Source organism: Microtus pennsylvanicus, chromosome 9 (assembly GCF_037038515.1).
Source record: "Microtus pennsylvanicus isolate mMicPen1 chromosome 9, mMicPen1.hap1, whole genome shotgun sequence".
Taxonomy (NCBI): Eukaryota; Metazoa; Chordata; class Mammalia; order Rodentia; family Cricetidae; genus Microtus; species Microtus pennsylvanicus.
The window spans coordinates 67,382,102-67,400,985 of NC_134587.1; the positions used below are offsets into that span (position 1 = coordinate 67,382,102).

Below are 18,884 nucleotides of genomic sequence, written 5' to 3' on the forward strand. Positions count from 1 at the left end.
ACAAGGCAAATGTGGAGGGTCAGGAAAGGAAGGGGAGCCATGTTAAGGTTTGCTAAAATTCACATTTCTAGAGACTATCCAGAAACTAGTGGCTGTCTTTCTGCATGCAGTCATTTTCATGAGTGGGTCTAAAAGCTTTTTGATGACTGCATGAATCAGAAACTGCTGTTCCCAGGAATAACAGCCTTTGAGGGAGAACGGAAAGGAAAGCGTGTCTCTGGATATGTTCTGTCTCCATGAAGGCAGGTGATGAAGTGGGACTGGGGAATCGGAGCCCAATTCAGCCCTCCTCAAGAGAGCACGTTTGTTCATTGAGGGGCATAGAGGTTCTGGAGTGTGGCTTAAATAAAACCACCGTTTGCTGGACCACCTGTCTAGAGAAAAGGAATTATTTCAGAAGTTCCCTATTTTCCTTTAATCACGTGATAACTCAGAACAACCGGCAAACACGCTGAAAGTTGGGACTTGAGACAAATAGATCATTTGAAAAGCAGGCAGCACCTGGGCTGTCAGTGATGGAGTTGCAGCTGGTAGCATATGAAGGTTCCCTCTGAGAGCCTGAAAAGCAGTGTTAACCAAATCAAGGATTTCTGGGGAAGAAAAGATGCTTCTGAATTCTTAACTGTGTTTGGGGACTCTGCTGCATGAGATTCAAAGGGGGAAAAATGCCTGTTTTCCATCATCAAGTAAAACAGTGCTAGGGAAACTAGTCTCTCAGCATCAGAGCTGGGCCCTAGAACCTAAGCACCGATGGGGAACAGACTCCCTGTCCTGCCAGGCTTTAGTGAGGCAGTGCTTTGGTGTGTAAAACTAGCTCAGATTCATCTGTGTGTGGTAGTGGTGTGGGTACCAGGGGAAGAGGTGGGGAGGCCACATTCTTCTTAAACACTGAGAAGTGCTCTTCGTAACCTTTGACAGCCGCCTTTGTGGAGGAGAAATGTTATCTTTGCAGATTATAAATGTTATCTGAGAGTATAAATTGTTTTAACAATGACACAAATACAATTTTCTTGTTTTAATTTAAAATACAGTTACATTCATTTTCCTCTTCCCTTTTCCTTCCTCTAACCCCTCCCATGCTCCTCAAAATCATGTCTTCTTTCCCGTTAGATTTTTTTATCTTTTAGTTTATACATTTAGTGCCTAAAACCATATAAACAGACATCTGTCAAGTCCGTTTAGATTTATTTATATGGATACAATTTCAGGGCTGACCACTTGGCATTAGAAAACCAATTAGGGTGTTCATTCTTAGGACTATTCCTCTTTCTCTTGATAAAACTTTCAGACGTAATTACATTTCAAGTGTAGTCAAATAAGAATACAATTTTCTGAAGGAATAATAAGTTCTTAGGCAAGCAGCTATTGTGTTTTATCAATTTATATACATATGTGTGTATATATATGGTTTTTTTTCCTAAACTGTCGGAAGTAGAGTCTGATTAAGTTTTACTCTGTCACCTGACTCACCTGGTTACGAAAAATGTTAGTGGGCATTGTAGAAAGCTGTTGTATGGAGAATATTTAAAAGGGCATTATGGGACTGGATCAGGGCTATTCAAAGAATGAGAACTAAAGATTTAGTCATAGGAACAGTTCAGTTTGGAAGTAATTATATAGTACATCTCAGGGTGAAAAGTGATAGGGTGAAGGAGTCTCTAATGTGCAAATGTTACATGGAATAGTGAGGCCATCAGACAGGTTGAACAGCACGTGTGAGCCCCCTGCTTCTGGAGACCTCTTTGTGGGTGTTGGGGTAACTGCTTTACCCTGTAGCTCATTGCTTTGGGGGCAGATCCTCTATTATAGGAAGTTTTCCATGGACTGGACATCACTCAAGCAAATGAGTCTTTCGCCTCTGGCCATAGCAGGGCTGACGTGAGGAGGTGATATTTTTATACAATATGAAGATTCCCCATAACTCAGCTATGAGCCCTGGAAGGCCACAGCACAGGGCTGACTGGCCTAGTGCTTTCAGATTTCAGAGGATCCGGCAGCTTTGTTCCTTCAAGTCATCTCGGCCTCTCTGACTTTAATCACTGATCAGTCTAGCATTAACTGCTCTGCAGGGGGCTTAGCAGGGGATATAATTTTCATGTTTCTTCTCCTCAAAAAAAGTAACACAAGAAAGACCTAGATGGGCCTGCTTTCTTGTTTCTCCCGTGACTACTCAAAATGCACAGACGTCATAGAGACACATTTAGCTCCAGACACACCACAGGGAAAAAAAAAAAAAACTCTCTCAGTGTCTTAGTGGTAATTTAATTTTTTAAATTGCAAGACTTTGATTCAAAATTGTAATGCACTGATGTAGTCACTTCTGCTTGCAGACAGCAATGTGGATCTTGTACAAATATGTTTATACAGTTATGGTACATCCCGCGGTACATGGTTCTCCCAACCCAAATGTATGTGCCCTAACACGCTACATTTATTTCACATGGTTTAAAAATATTTCAGGAAAAAGCAAAGTGACCTAATTCTAGGAATTTTGAGACCACTTTTTAAAAGGCTGGACTGATTTCTAAGTATATAGAAAAGAGACTAATACAGAATGCAGTGTAGATGGGTGACCTTGGTGTTGCTCAACTGGCCTCTCACCATATGAATGACAGACCGGAGGGTTTGAGAGACCCTCTCCTTGCAGTTTGGAAGCCAGAAGTCCACCAACAAGGTCCCAGTGAGATTGCTTTCTCTTCTGTTGATGGGGCTGACTGGGCTGCAGACCAGGAGGGAAAGAGACAGAGGAGAAGGGGTAAAGGGAGGGGAGAAGGGGAGAAGCCTACAGGTGCATCCCAGAGACAGTGGTCATATTAACTCTGTCCTGTATGTGAGTCATGGTGTCTGCAGCATGTGGCTCTTTCCCTTCTGCACCCTCCATGATAGTTCCATTTTCCCCGGAACTCCTGCTTCTTGCTCCTCCCCGAGGCTCCCTGCTCCTCCCTGAGGCCCCCGCTCTGCACATGCTGCTGAGGTCTATGGGTGTTGCTCTCTGACCCACACTGCAACATTTGGGTTTGGAGACACCAAAGATATCTTCCTTTCAGTGCTATGAGACTGAGGCAAGACGTAAACAGTGCTAAGTCACTAGGTTTGTAATGAAGCAAGAAGATTGTGGGTTTTTCCTCCTTCACAATGGGAATGATTTTCATTGAAAAATTTGGAAAAATCAAAGACATAAGGAAGTTGAAATCACTTGCAATAGACCATTGTTCTCAATTTGTGGGTTGTGGCCCCTTTAGGGGGTCTCATCATATCCTGCATATCAGATATTTACATTATGACTCATAACATAGCAAAATTAACAGTTATGAAGTAGCAACATAATTTATGGTTGGGGGTCACAACAACACAAGGAACTAATATTAAAGGGTTGCAGCATTAGGAAGGTTGAGAATCATCGAATTAGACAGTATAATTCCTTTACTTTGTTTACCCTAGACTTACAACACATATATGAACATGTACAATTATTTTTGTTTATGAATGTGATATCCTTCATTTTATGACTTAAAACTGACATTTTCTTAAAATTGCTATATATACTTTTTTCCTATTATTGACCAGTGTTCTGTCTGCTAATGGCTGTGCCATCACCTATCCCAAAATGTTTTCTTAATATTTACCTTTCTTGTTTTAGAGCATTTGACTCATAGTTCAATAGTTACCTTTATAAATGAGATGCTGTATGTCTTTAATTGATCCTTGAAATAAATTCATAGAAGTACGTTGCTAGCTGTAGTAAGCCTTGCCTTTGATATGTATTGTCAAACTTCTGCTGCATGAGTCTGTGGCCTTGCTACCTCTGAGCTGAGTGTAGTTAAAGTTTTACTGCCAATATGGATTGTGTGTAGTTGAGGAATCTGCACCCTTTGATGAGCAAAAAATAAATCTTATTTTAATTTAAAAATGGTCAGGTTGCATTTGGATGAATTTTTAAAGTGCCTTTGGTGGCTCTTGTTTCTAAAATTTTATTTCTTTTGTCTAGCTCAATATTGCATTTTCGGTATGAATGTCTTATGTTCTGTCAGAGGCTTGTTTCAAATACTGGTGTGTACAGGCTGGTTTTATGTCCACTTGACACATTTTGGAAGAGGAAACCTCAATGCAAAATATGCCCCTACCGGATGGGCCTGTGGCAAAGTGTGTAGGGCATTTTCTTGGTTGATTAACTATGGGTAGTGCCACCTGATGTGGGATGTCCTTCTGTATACGTGTTTTTATTGGTTACTGAATAAAGCTGTTCTGGCCAATGGTTTAGCAGAGCAAAGCCAGGCAGGAACTCCAAAATGGAAACAGAGACAGAGATAGAGAGTAGGTGGAGTCAGGGAGACTGTGTAGCTGCCCAAGGAGAAAGATGACTGATCCTCACCCTCGCCCCCTCCCCTGCCAGAACCTTACTGTTAAGCCACAGCCTCATGGTGATACACAGATTAATAGAAATGGGTTAATTTAAGGTGTGAGAGTCAGCCAGGAATAATCTTGAGTCAGTGACCAAACCGTGTTGTAATTAATATAGTTTCTGTGTGATTATTCAGGTCTGAACCAAAGAGGAGTTTCTGCTAACAGCCACCCCTGGGCAGGTGCTTTTAATTGCTGTTGGTAAACAGGCAGAACAAGTCATGGAGAGCAAGCAAGAAGCAGCATTCTCCCATGGCTGCTACACTGGTCCCTGCCTCCTGCTTGCTTGCTGCCTTGGGTTCCTGCCCTCACTTCCCTGGGTGACGAACTACAAGCTGTAAAATGAAATTAGCCATTTCGTCCCCAGACTGTTTGGGTCCCAGTGTTCATTGCAGCAGTAGAAGCCCTGACCGAGGCCCCTGCTTCCTGTTGTGCTTCTCCGGGGCTCTTTTCTCACCCATTCACTGCGTGTTTGTTGCTGTGCCTTTGGTTTCACTGATGGAAAATTTCCCAAGTCAAGGCTAGATATGTCCAGCTAGTTTCCTTTGGTGCAAGGGCTTTTAATTTTACTTCATTTGTTTCTATTTGGCATCAGTACAGTCATTACGGATGTGTTCTGGTCTTGCAGGTAGGAGTTGCTTAGTTCCAATCCTCCCTCTCCTCCTCACCTTGGCTTTTCAGACAGGATCTCAGCTCGTCCCAGCCAGCCTCATGCTGACTTTGTAGCTTCAAATTCATGATCCTCTTGCGGCCTCCCCAGCACTGGAATTACCCCCGTGATCCACATGTAGCCCCCCCTTCACTTCTCTGTCCCATTTGTCTCCAACACAGTTTGTTTCATCTTAACTTCCGCGAAGATCTGCAGCGCAACTCGCTCTTGAATGCTGTGAAAGACTCTGAAATTATGTGATGGCATTTTTAATTTCCCTCCTTTATTAACTCAGACGCTATCATCTCAGTCAGTTGTCTGGTTTCATTTTTCAGCTTGTACCCTCAGTTCGTTTTTTTTCTCCTCTCATTAAACGACACAGCGTGGACACCATTGACAACTTACTTCTGTTTGTTCTTGCACGTACTTGGAAAATAATCGTCTGATCTCTCCTCTGAAGAGCTGCTGAACAGCTGTCCTTGGACTGTGGGCAGAGCTCAAGCGATTGGCTGCTTGGCATGGGCAAACCCCCGATTCCCATCACCGACTACACTAGAAGGTTCCCCTACATCACATAGTGTTTTACTGTGTGCCGCTCACCCTTGGTAGGCAGGAAGCTAGAGCAGGTCACCACACCCTTCTGTGTGTGTGCATTGGCTGTGCATTGGCCAGGCTACTGGGATCCTTCCAGGATCTTCTAGCCAATTTCAGCTTTAGAAGTGGCTGGAACCCTGTGAAGGAGGCCTGAAACCTGGGGTCCGGCAGTTCTGACTTTTTCTGTGATAGTAAAAGCTTCCCCCAGGCTTTTCCCTTCCTGCCTTTCTCTGTGGTCCAACATGCACACTCACTGAAGAGTGTGAAAACTCTGTGGTTTTCCTGTCTTTAAACTTGAGTCCTCGTGTGGGGGTGTCACAGCCTAGCCAGTGCGCATGTCCAGAGTCCCGGGGCATGAACCCTCAGTGGGATCCTACCAGGGCAGCTTTCCTTCCTGCTTTGAGAGGGAATTCCTGTTTCCCATTGGACAGTTCTCTGAACCCCAGTGAGTTAGACTCCTGGTGTTTGCTGTCTGGAAATACCTCAGATATGGTGGCCCGTGGAAATCACAGCTCTATAATTTTCAGTTCGTGCTGGGCACTCTCCTTCCCTCCATGCTCTTGGCTTTCTTTAGCTGCTTTCTGGAGGAGGTATAATTAGATGGCTATGATGAAGCAAGATGGGAAGAGACTCATATCTAGGAAATCAAGAACGAACCACGATGATTAAGATCGCACCTCTCCTGCCAGCCTCCCAGCTGAGAAGCAAGGATGAACTGAGGAGCCGACTGTGGAAATTCATGAAGGCGGCTTGAGGAGTTACGTGAATGCAAACTTGATTTGTTATCACCATGTTGGAGTGAGAAGCCTCACTGGAAACAAAACTCAAGTTAGACTTTTTAAGAAAGGACTGTGCTATCGTGGAAAATGGCTATTTTGGCAAAACGCAAATCAATTCCGGTTCCCATGCTCTCCCTCCCTTCTGCTCAGTAATCTGAAATAGAGGTTTGCAATACTCCTCCATTCTCCCCACAGTACTCCCGCTTTGTGTGCTTTCTAGGAGTGCCAAGAGATTGTTTCATCAGAAGAAACCTCTCTTCAGATAGGTCTGACCCAGTGCAACGCCCAAAGCAGGGCAAAGGCTTTGGGTAAAGCAGGAGACTTGGGATTTCCCCAGGCCATTTAGGAAGCCTCTGGTTTCCAGGAAGAAAGAAAAGGCTTTTGCTTAAAATGCAAATGCAAAGGCCAGAGAAACCCAGGGTGACTCTTAGCACTGAAAAAGCCTATTAGTTCCTGCTCACCTTTTCTTCCTTCAAGTAATTGTCCTTTCTCTCTCCTGAAAGGCCACTAGCTTCATCCAAACCTCAGAGTCTTTTTTTTTTTTTTCCTGGAAGTTGCTGTCACTTGGTAACTAAGTCCTCTGGTATTTTTTGTTTGTTTTGTTTTTTTTTTAACTTTTTATTGATTCTTTGTGGATTTTACATCATGTATCCTGATCCTAGATCCCATTCTTCTCCCTGTCCCCTTGCTTCCTCCCTCTGCTCTTGCAACCTGCCCTGCAAAACAAAATTTAAAAGTAAATTCAAAATACTAAGAAAAAAAAAACAGAAAAAAAACCCCCAAAACAAGCAACAAAATAAATAACCAAAATCTCAGTATGGAAGTTGTGGTGTGACCCAGTGAGTCACACAATTTATATACCCCTTAGTCCGTACATCTTTATGCGTAAGGGTTCATTGCAGTGAGTCTACATTGGGGACCTTGCTGGGACAGTGCTGTGACAATGAGGGAAAAGCAGGTGGGCTGATCAACCTCGCTGCCACCCAGGGCCAGAACCAGGGCTATAAGTCAGCCCAGCCCAACATCCACCTCATCTGTGAACTGCTGGAGCCTGCGAAGAGACCAGACCTGCAGATCCAAAGCTGCAGGCTCTCCATGACACAGGGCAACCACAGGATACCCAAGAGGAGTCCCAGCGAGGGCCCTGTATTGGCAGCGCAGCAGAAACCAGAGGCCTTCATCCAGACCAGTGACTCTTGACGAACACTGACTCTGTCCTTTTATGCTTTTAAAAGACAGCACACATTGTCAGTAGTGACAAATCTCTACAATATAGCAAGAATGTGTTGTCACTGTTCTTCTCAAGGGCACAGTTCTGGTAACGTGGACACAATGACCACCCTCCTCAGTGCCTGTCAGTATAAACAAGCTGAAAATTTCACCACAGTCCACAGCACACATGCTTGCTATGGCGTCATGTGTGCCAGAATAAAGTCTGAAGTGTGGAGTGAGTGATTTTGCTCTTGGGTTCAGAAGGATAATGTTTAATATCAAGTGTCCCAGTGAAGAAAACATGCATTTGGAGCACTGATAAGGGCCGATTCTATCAGTCTACGCTCCCAAAATGGTGACTTTTATTAGATGTCACCATGCAGATAAAAAGTAAACTTAATACAGAATTTATGTGGTGTTAGTATTGATATACTATTGCTACCTATTTTAAGAGATAAGTCAAAAAAAAAAAACAAGAAAAAAACCTGTACTCCTTTTAACCTAACAGATCTTTTTCTTGTTGATTTCTTCCTGATACACATATGGCCATTGCATAATTTAGCTTGGTGTTTGGTGTTCTTATTCCCCATTCCTCATAGGCAAATGCGTTTCCCATGTCTCCTGTTTGCATGAGGCCATTCAGCTTCTGCTCTAACCAGACTTCTGCTGTTGACCCAGCTGCTCCCTCCCATGTTTGTGTTCAAAGTAGGCAATGCTAAAGTGAGCATCTTGGCTGTGATTTAATTTTAACTTTCTGTGGGAAGTTTGTAGAATAAATGAAGGGGTATTTTGGTCCTAAATTTCCAGGAATTTCTGGAAGGTATGGGTTAGAGAAGTCAGTTGGAGGCACATAGTTAAGTGGTTCAGAGTGTCTCGATGAGGCTGGGGTGAGAGCCAGGACTCATGGGGATGCTGGTGCAGCACACTGAAGTCTCAGAAACAAATTTTGGGGACCCTTTCCCATGGTCAATCCAAAATTCAGTATCTTAATTGGAAATGGATTCCTCCTGTGGAGTAGGCTGGTTGCCACTTTCCTTCAGGGTCAGCTGTGGGTAGAAATGTAGGATTTCTCCTCTGGCAGTTGGAGAAAGTGATGGGGGTGGAACCAAGAAGCCCATGTAGGAGGTGTGGGCACTCATGACAGAGGAACCAAGGTGTCTTCATTTCTACCCTGAAGTCTGTAGTGGTTCCCAAGTCTTTAACCATAGTCTCAGGCAAGACCATGTCTGCTCTGTGCAGATTGGACCTCAGAAGCTGCAGCAGAATATCAGGTGTGCGGTCATCAAAATGGCTGAAAAGCCTCAGATCCCAGCCTCTCTCCTCACTAACGGATTCAGAGAAAGGCCTGCCATCTGTTTGCCTTTTCCATCTCAGCTAACGGGGTCTCACTACTTCGTCAAACTGCAGTCCAGTAACTTGGTGAACTTTGCTTTTGATGAAGAGTCTTTTCAAGAGAAGCAACTGACATCAGGAAAGGAGGCAAAGAGGCTACGAGGCAGGGCCACACTGTGTGAGGACTAGCCATGTCGTCACCATGTCCTTTGGCTGTGTTGGTAATACAGAAACTGCTGAGCTGGAATCTGTTCTTGGCCTGTGTGGATGTGAACAGGTACCGCTCTGTTTACCAGTTCCCATGTGCATCTGCTTTGCCAACCACCCAGGCTCTGTGTCCTGAAGACTTTTGAGTGGTCCTTTTTGATGTCCTGCTTGTAGCTATATTTTGAATACCACTATGTCTTATCTCCCCACCATATGATAAAAAATGTATGTAGGTTTTAGTAGTCAGCATTACACACACACACACACACACACACACACACACACACACACACACACACACACCAATACTAGCTTGTACCATATCATTCTCAAACATATTGTAGAAGCTGAGCAATGTTATTGAGTCCTGACATATCCTCACAGGTCTCTAGTTCTCCATCCTATCATTTCCAGTCAAGAAAACACTCCAGCCAAACTTGATTAGCACTCACTCTGGAACCTAGAGATGACCATAATGTGTTTCATTATGTATACTGTGGTATGTATACATTTGTAAGATTTCCCATGCTCTGTTAACTGTGTTTAAACCCACTTGAAGGCCTCAGAAAGTGTCTCGGGACTGTTGGGAAGTGTTGTCTTCTTGTTCTGGGCAGAATAATGGAATTAAAAGGTGATGAATGAGGACGGCAGGGCAAAAGGATTTATAGAGCTCCAGGCAAACAAAATGCAGCTCACCACAAAAGCGCTTTGCCTTTGTGGCTAATCGGTAAGAGTAAGCCATCATCTGGGAGGCCGGCTAGCGCTCTGCTCTGAATGAAGACAGAGTGGAGCAGAAAGAGGCCTCCAGAAGAACGTAATCTCCAAGTAAAGGGATGGGAAAGGGGAGCGGGATGAGACTACAGGAGGTTAGGAACTGGTGCAGTCCATGGCAGAAAATAAGAGCTGTGGAAATCAGAGCGCTTCATGTGAAATCATCTCATTCAGTTCTCACAACAGCTGTAATAGCATTGTGTTCATTTTGCATGTGGAGAAAAATCAGGCTTGTTTAGACTAAGAATACCCTTCGGTCTGACATCATGCAGTGAGCAGGGGCTAGAGCTGGGACTGGGACTCCGAACTTCAGGAATGCTTTCTTACTACACTCTTTCCTGCTTCAGGGAGCGCATGGAAGTCATTCCAATATTCTTCAAAGTGATAGCAGTCAGGCCTAGGTCATTTGATCACAGGACTTGGGATAACAGAACCAAAATGGGACCCATTTCTCCTTCTGGCCTTGGGCCAGTCAATGGTGTACAGACCTTCCCCATTTGTTATTGCTTGTGATGCCTATAGTGCACTTGAGCTCAGGGTAGTTGCCAGGCTTGCTGCAAGTGCCACACACCTGTGGGGGCTCCATGCCCCAGATCTGAGCTCGGGAGACGTGAAGTGAACATTCGACTGCTGGCTTCATCACAATTGACCTGTGCATAATTTCCTCTGCCTGCCTGTCTTTTGACAAATGCATGGCATAAAGCGAACTGACTCGTAACTCGTGGTTGCTGTTTTTATTTATCCAGAAATGATATTGGCTTGGGAACTTAGATCAATTCAGTCTACCTCAAGCGAAATCCCATGGACTCTGCAGGAGCACAAGGAACTACTTTCTACTGAGAAGATCTTGCCTTTGTGGTCCCTGTCTGCATTTTCAAGTTCTCCTCGTAAGAGGCTACTCTTTTAATAATCTCTCCTTTTGTTTTCCTTCCCCAGAGTCGAAAACATGCAAGCAAAGTCCGGCTTTATTACATGCTTCACCCCAGGGATGGGGGGTGTCCTGCCAAGAGGCTCCGGGCCGAAAATGTGAGTATGTGGGACCGCATGATGTCATGGGTGACTTGCTACGAATTTTGCAGGTGTAATAATTGTAGATGTGTTCAGTTGAGTGCCAAGGCTGAAAGAATAAAGATGATGTTCATTTACAGGCCCCGTTACAGAGGGAAGTGATTTCTGTGTGTTGGCTTGCTTTTTCTTTCCTACCAGAACTTGCTAATACCCGTAGGCTTTTGGTGATGTTTTTCTGGAACCCTTCAGAGAAAGAAGGTGCAGAGGTGCTGGGACAGAGCCAGCATGGGTGACAGGAAGACGGGGCCCCCAAAGACAAAGTGTGGGAAGATGAGACCTAAAGGGCAAAATTGCTAGAAATACCAAATGCTTTGTTCTTTACATATTTGATTTTTCTGCTGTGTAGAATGGAATGTCGGCCTATTAATTTATAATGAAGACTGTACATACCTTCTGCAGAGAGACAGACTCTTTGCAGAAGAGTCTTTTTTTGATCAGTGGCTCCCTGTCCCCTAGGAAGAGTTTACTTAGGAAGACATTGAATGTTGTGGGGCTATTTGAGGTTAATGTCAGAGCATGGGTTCATTCTAGCCAGGCTTTTTCTCTTGGCAGGGTCTGCTGTGTGGAACATTCCTCATCCTCTAGCTATAGAGGTCCTGCATGCTAACCCTGAACACTGAACACATTAAACATTGGGTTCTGAGAGGCTGTGGTATAGAATTGGTACTGAGCGCAATTAGTATATGGGATTTGATCCTTTTTTAAATATGTAATTCCTAGAAGAAATATTGCATGACATAGCCATGGAAGATTTTCTGGGAAGAAAATAAAGGTTCAAGAAACTCTGTGTGCCTGAAGGTGGAGCGTCCTTGGGCGGTTCCAGTGTCACGTATGCCACTTAGCACTGTAGCATGATCTGATTGCAGGTAGACTGACCTGGACACCAGAGTTGTCGTCACCGCCAGGCAGGGCAGCATTTAAAGCTTGTTTGAGGGAAAAGATGGCTCGGAAAGTTTACAAACTGCTGGAGTCCAGGACTCACTCAGTCTGCTCTTCACTTGGCATCTGACACAAGTAATTGGTCTTGTGCCACCTCTGTGGAACATAGGTCCTGTGACTGTTACAGCAATCGGTAAACACGATGCACAGTGTGCAAAAGTGGCATAAGGAAGGAACAAGTAGGTGGGGCAGACGTGCTGGCAAGAGAGTGGGAGAGAAGTGAGGCCTTAATGGTGCATAAGGATTAGCTTTGGTAACACAATGTGTCTACTACTAACAGTGTTCGAAAAGAACCCAAGAGACAAAATGTAGGGCAGTCCTGCAGAAAGGTCCCAGTTGCTGCTGAGGGCCGAATGTTTGCTGGGTCTGGAATGTGAGTGGAGTTTATCAGAAGGGTGCAGGAGGGAGGGAGAGGATGCCAGTGTCTTAGCTGCATGCCTGTCAAAACCACTAGTTTCAGATAAGTGAGCCTTGCTCAGCTTTTGTGGGGCCTCAGAATCCTGTTCCTACACTGAAATCATGCCTCCTGCTGATGAACAGGTAGTGCAGAATGGTTTTTATTTCTCAGAATAACCCAGTGGTGGTACCTGGATCCTTCCTTGGGAGTCATGAGTGCTCGACTCTCACAATCAGGAGATCATGAACTTCGGGCCTATTGGATAACTAGCGATTTGGAGATAGATTTATTTGTTACTCCCATATATAATCATGAATGCTGCACATATTTATGAGCTTCTTGGAGGCTAAGGACTAGGAACTGAAAAGGAATGGGCCTCAGACTGGCTTTGTATTTGTAGACCGGAGGACACAGCCTTCGCCTCTCTGAGCAGATCCATGATCTGCCTCACTTGGGCTCTGCTCTGGCCAGTAACCTTGGACACCAGTTATAGAAGGGGAGATATTTGGGTTTAAGAACAAGGAAAATTTTCAAGGCTTCTTTACTTAATACCCTTTAGAAAACTTTCCCTCTCATATACTTTGGGTTTTGGAAAATTTTTATATACCAATGATTTATCAAATCACTTTCCATAACTTATTAATCATACCACAAAAGCAAATCATAAACAGAAAAGCAACAAGCTAATACTGCTTTAAGTGAAGACAGTTGGTGGTTTTATTACCCCATGTGTACATTTCATAGGTAAATATGCCATTTCCACTATACATTCTGATATGCTCTGTGTAGTCCTGACACTGTCTCAGTTTCCATCCGGGGCTCTGAGAGTATATGCTGTTTGGAGTAACTTTGCCTTGTAGAGACTCACACTAAGAAAGCAAGGGAATGAATATATAATAGTCACTGACCAACCCATATAGGAAAGGAGAAAGCTGTCTTCCAACAGATAGTATATAGTCCAGCCAAGGAGAACAATCTGCTGTAAGTCATACTTAGACAGTGGTGAATTGCTCTTTCTGAAAACAGTCCAAGAAGCCACTAACTAGCTCTATAACAAGAGGCACCCAGCTAAAGCATTCTTGATCAGTGACAGCATCCCTAATCTTCATTCCTTGCTGCTAGTTTAGGGCCAAGCAGAGAATGGCAGGCATGCACCCCTAACAGTGGCGTGGGGTGCTTTGCCTCTAGCTGGCCTTCCCCCTAGTTTCCCCACAGCCACCTAGAATCAGGGCATGCATGCCTGAAGGCTTCCTTGTTTTCTACGAGAAAGCTTCCTTTTCTTCCTGCCTTTGAGTCTCACTGATGGTGGTTGGCGCAGTGGTGTATCAGGCACTTATATATCAACTAACTCTTGCACTTGTAGGGTCTCTGCTCGTTTTCACAGGGCTGTAACAGGTTAACAGCAGCATCAAACTCCCAGCTACATACGGAATGTCGCTCATATTTGCTTAACACTTTATTCTCGCACCTTCCTGCTGGCCAGCTCTCTGCTAGCACCCTGGATCCCCGAGGGATCCACAGGTCTTCTGACTTCCCTGTTCCTTCTCCCCTCCCTGATTCCTGGTGCTGTGGCACATCTATAACCAGAGGAGCGCTTCCACATCCCCACCCCTTAATTCTAGAAAAGAGGGTGGCTTCTGTAAACAGAAAACGTGTTCGTGGATTTCCCCAGACTCCTTGTGCATGCCTCTCTGACCCTGCTCGCAGCCCTAAGGGGATCTGTGGCACTTACACATGTAGAATGGAAGAATGAACAGCCTAGGTTTTGAAACCCTCTATCCATTTCTGTCTCCTGTTTCAGCATTTCTGGCTTCCTAAAACCCCCTCCATATACTTATTCTTAAGATCTTAAGACTCTGCAGCTGGCACTTCTATGCCCTACGCCCCCACCACCTCTGCCTGAAATTTTAGAGCAGGGCATTTCCCTTTGAAGCCAAAGAGTAAAATCAAATATGAAATAAATTTTTATAGCTGATTGTCTTAAAGACATTTTCAGTAATTTCCGACACACTGGCGTCAGATAGGCTCGAGAGATGCACCAACCCACAGTGACTCTGCCTGCACCACTGGCCTTTTCATTATCTTCTCCCCATGGATCACAGGCTCTGCAAACATCTATTTAGGGAGCGGCTCTTTAAGGAAAACTGGGATTTAGAGTTTGTTGCTTTTGATTCTCAAAAGGTATAAGTAACTGCCAATCAAAGCTGCCAATCACTACCAAGTAAACAACATATTTTTATATAGTTATATAATTCTCTGTAAAGGGTGAAGCTTGCACTTTGTGAGTGCAGTGAGGATGCATGGGGATGCTTTCTTTGAGGTCTGAAACATTCGCCATGGCTTGAGGACCTCCAGATCCCGGCCGCCTTGGAATCGAGAAGGGAATTGAGGGTGGTGTGTCAGTCTCATCTCGACTTTTCTTATTACTGAGATGAAAATAAATATGTGTCATGATATATATGCCATGGCATGTCACCACTGAGCTTGCTACCCTATTTCCCCCACTCCTGTCCCCAAAACATCTCAAAGCTGCCTCTATCCTTTGGCATTAATGTTGAGCCCTGACCCGGAACAATGCTACCTGCTGCCAGGGTACAAGTGCAATAGCAGCTCGCACTTGCCACGTTCTCCTCATGTGTGTTCTAAGCAGGTGACACACTTAGCAGTGTTCACTCTCGACCTCTGTGTGAGGGAGAGACAGACATTATCCACACTATAGAGATGGAATGACTTGACTCCATTCACACAGCTGGTAAATGACAGAGACGTGTCTGGGAAAAGAGAAAACAAAATCAAAGAGAGCTGCTTCTCCTGTGCGTGTTGTCTAGCTTTCCCATGCTACTTCCTGAGACAGCTTGCATGCATCCCTGCATGCGGGAAGGCACTAGACACTCCCTCATTCCAAAGGGGTAGGGAGTTTCTATCTGTCATCCATGTATTAACACAATGTGCTCTGTGCTTCTGTAGAGCGCCTGAGCACAGAGAAGGTGTTTCCAGTTGCCCTTGAGAAATTACTTCAGGCTAGGCTTTCTAAGCCGGACGACACCTAGCGAATTCCTGTGAACCACTGAGAAAAGTGGAGAGGGCTTCTGAGTGTGGGGTCAACGTGCGCCATAGCTTTAGGGAGACAGAGGAGAAGCCCAAGGCATTGCTAGCATGGATAGCACTCTGGACCGCGGGCGGTTTCAGACCAGAGTTCTGGAAGAGAAAAAAGTTCAAATGACTTGAAGTCCTCCCCCTGAAGACTAGGTGAGTGTTTGCTACTCGACTCCAGTTGCAGTTGCTGGCAGAGTCTGGTTCTTTCTCTGTACTCTGATCTTCAAGAAGGGTCTTAAGAGAGGGCATTTAATACTTCTGTATAGACCCTGTTTCCAAATAAGAGCTTATGTCTAAAAGGTCATGAATATATATGGAGGCGAGATTATTCATCAAATACAGTGTTAGAAACAAAAGTCTGGGCGAGAAACTGAATGTGGTGACATGTGTCTGTGTTCACAGCACTTGGGAGATGGAGGCAGGAGGATGGGAAATTTAGGTTCATCCTTGGTTACATAGGGAGTTTGAAGACAGTGAGGGGGAAGAGGAGAAGAGGGGGAAAGTGGGGAGATCGGGATATTAGGGAGATAGATGATAAATAGTTGATAGATAGAATATGAATGTCTGAACTAGTATGCACAGATAGCAATCTTTCACCTGTAGCCCTAACATGTATTGTACCTGTTTTTTTTTTCTTAATATGGTACGAACTAGGTTCATAATAAATTTTAAGGCAGGTGCATTTCCACACCCGCTGAGTGTTTGGCCTCCCAGACCTCAGAGTTAGAAGACGGGGTTCTGTTCCTGGCTTTACTGCATATTAGTTTGATAACATTGTTTTGAACTGCTAAACCTTAATTACTGTGATTATAACTGGGGCTGTAATTACTGCTCTTCCTGTCTTTCACAAGTGTGAAGGGGCTCAAATAAAATCTTCCTTTTTGTGAAAGAGCGTGATAGAGTAGGAAGGGTATGGAAAGTATTCATGCAGGGAGACTTTTCTTCTTTGTCTTCGGATTATTTCCCGACCTCTGGGGCCTCCCACAGTTAATCAGCCCGTTTAACCCCTGTGGAGCTTCTGCTGTGTGTGCATACAGGGGTAAATTGCAAAGGACACATGAAGATGAAGCGTGAGGCTTGTTGCACACCTGGAGAGGAAAAGAATATATAAGGAAATGAAACTGTTAAATGTACATCTGTGTCATCCCGTGTTAATGAAGCAGGTGACCAGAGAAGTTATTGCTTCCCCAGGACTTAGAAAGTTCTAGAGGACTGGATAAGGGTAGTATAGTATGGGGCTTGCTCAAGGTAGACCCTTGTACAGAGCAACCAAGGCAAGTAATGTCTTGTGGAGACCTAGTGAGGCAGAGACTTCCAAAGACCCTCCCTACTGACTTAAAATTAATAACTGATTATTTTATATGTATGGTTATTTTTATATATGTATGTCTCTTTACCGAGTGCCTGTATGTTACACACTGAGGCCATAAAGAGGCACTGGACCCCCTGGACCTGGAGTTATAGATGGTAGTGAGCTGCCAGTGGGGGTGCTGAGAATCAAATCTGAGTCTTCTGGAAGAATAGTCAGTGGTCTTAACTGCTGGGTCATCTCTCTAGCCCCACAGTGACTTTTATTTAACATTTATTTAGAAAGACTCTTTGAAAAAAATTCCAATAAAATGTTTCTTCTGTAGACAAGAAGGGGAAAGATAGGAAGAAGAGAATTAGCAGGGGTGAGAGAGGCAAATAAGATCCAGATACTACATACATATATGAAGATGTTACCACTAAACTATGAGTAATTAGATATGTTACTGAAACACTAAAAATGTTTTTTATATTCAAAGTAAAAAATAAAATCTATATACCAAGTATAACTTAAACTTTTTCTCAGTTGATTACTTTAGGAAGAGTTAAAGCTGCTCGCCTTTGGTCATGATAGGATAGAGTTTTCATGAACATGCTTAGGACACATTGTTTGAAGTATGTTTCTAGCTTCTCTGTTTACTTTTATTATGAGGAGCGATGCCCCTCCTCTTTTGCCTTTCCTTTCTCCCTCTTCCCTCCTGCATCACCTCCCCTTCCTTCAGCTTTTTGTTGTTGTTACTAATTTCTGAACAGATGACTTGGGAACCAGGTGATGGCAAACTGTTGCGTTTTCTTGGGTGAAGAACATTATGACCCAGAGTCTTGCACAGGCTAAACATATGCTCTAGCTGGGCTGCACTGTCAGGTCCTAAGTCTCCCACCTTTAGGAAATCACAGATGTTATTATATTCGTGCTCACAGCTGGTCAACACGTCCCATTGCCAGTTGGCCTGGCTCCGAGGTTGGGGCTAACTTCTGTAGGAGTTCTGAGCAGCTTGCTTGTTCACTGTGTGAGGAAGATGATGGTGGGTGGGCGTCTTGTCTTTGTGAGTAGAGACTTTCTTGCCTATAAATCAAGTTAGTTTTGCTCAAAGCAATAATCATGTAGGTTTAGCCAGTGACAGTTTGGCTTCATGGGCACCTTTTCTTTATTTTGTCTGATGTCTTCTAGCGCAGGTTCTGTCTCCTCCCAGTGAAGTCACCCAAGCCGCACCTCAGCACACTTCCTCCTCTGCCTTATCCTCGTGAGGATTTGGGAAAGCCTGGCTAGAGTGTTGGGTGCTGTAGGAGGGTGGGTTTGTTGGCAGGGTGAGGCATGTATTCGGGGTGGGCAAAACACATGCAGAAGGAAGTGCAGGCCATGACGGACATGGAAAAAGTCTGTGCCAGCTAAAAGCTTGGACCTAAGGAAGGCTTTTGCATGATTGTCTGCTGCAATTTTGATAATATAATCATCAAAATGAAGGCAGGGGCTTTCTTTTGCAGGCTGAAGCACCGCAAGGCTAGACCATCCTGGGTATGTGGATGGAAGCGCTATGAGAGGCACTCACTGCGATCACGCTTCTTTGTAGTTAGGGCTCTTTGGTAGTGGTGTTGGATGAAGAGTTCTGCATCCTCCCCCCTGCCCTCCCCCACGGTAGAAGGTCTCCTGATTGTTTAGCTTCGTAGCAGGACACAGTTCAGGCAGAGGAGAAGAATTTTGACAACAATTTAATCACCGTAATTAAGGTCACTGGCATTTTGTCCTAGTGATCCGATTTGTGACCTGTTGGCCTTAGCTAGTTGTACTGTGAGTACAAATAATGGTGCTAATTATTTATGAGACAGAGAGTGGGAGCTTGGAGGGCTGTGTCTGGCCTCGTCATGGGCTAGCTAAGCAGTCATCCCCACACCTCACCCAAGTTCCACGTGAAAGTGCGGTTTTACATCGAGCTCTTTCCTGGATATGGGGGAAGAGAGACTTACTGTCTCCTGTGAATGTGGGCTCAGGTGTAGTTCAGCCTAGTCATATGGGCAGAGCTGATGGCCTTCCTCAGTTGGATTCAACTGATAGAGCAACAGAAATTTATTTCTTACAGTTTGGCTTCCAAGGAGGGCTGCAGCCTCCCATGGCTGGGACCAGAGGCAAGGG

At 44.5% G+C, this 18,884-nt stretch overlaps 1 protein-coding gene across 3 annotated transcripts in view; it reads left to right on the forward strand.

Annotated features, from left to right (window-relative positions):
- Zmat4 (zinc finger matrin-type 4) overlaps positions 1 to 18,884 on the forward strand; it is a 359,141-nt gene that overhangs the window by 117,668 nt on the left and 222,589 nt on the right. For all 3 annotated transcript variants that reach the window (XM_075986366.1, XM_075986365.1, XM_075986367.1), the window contains one exon: positions 10,882 to 10,971. In XM_075986366.1, coding sequence (XP_075842481.1) covers positions 10,882 to 10,971 — 90 coding nt within the window. The remainder of the gene's footprint in view (positions 1 to 10,881; positions 10,972 to 18,884) is intronic.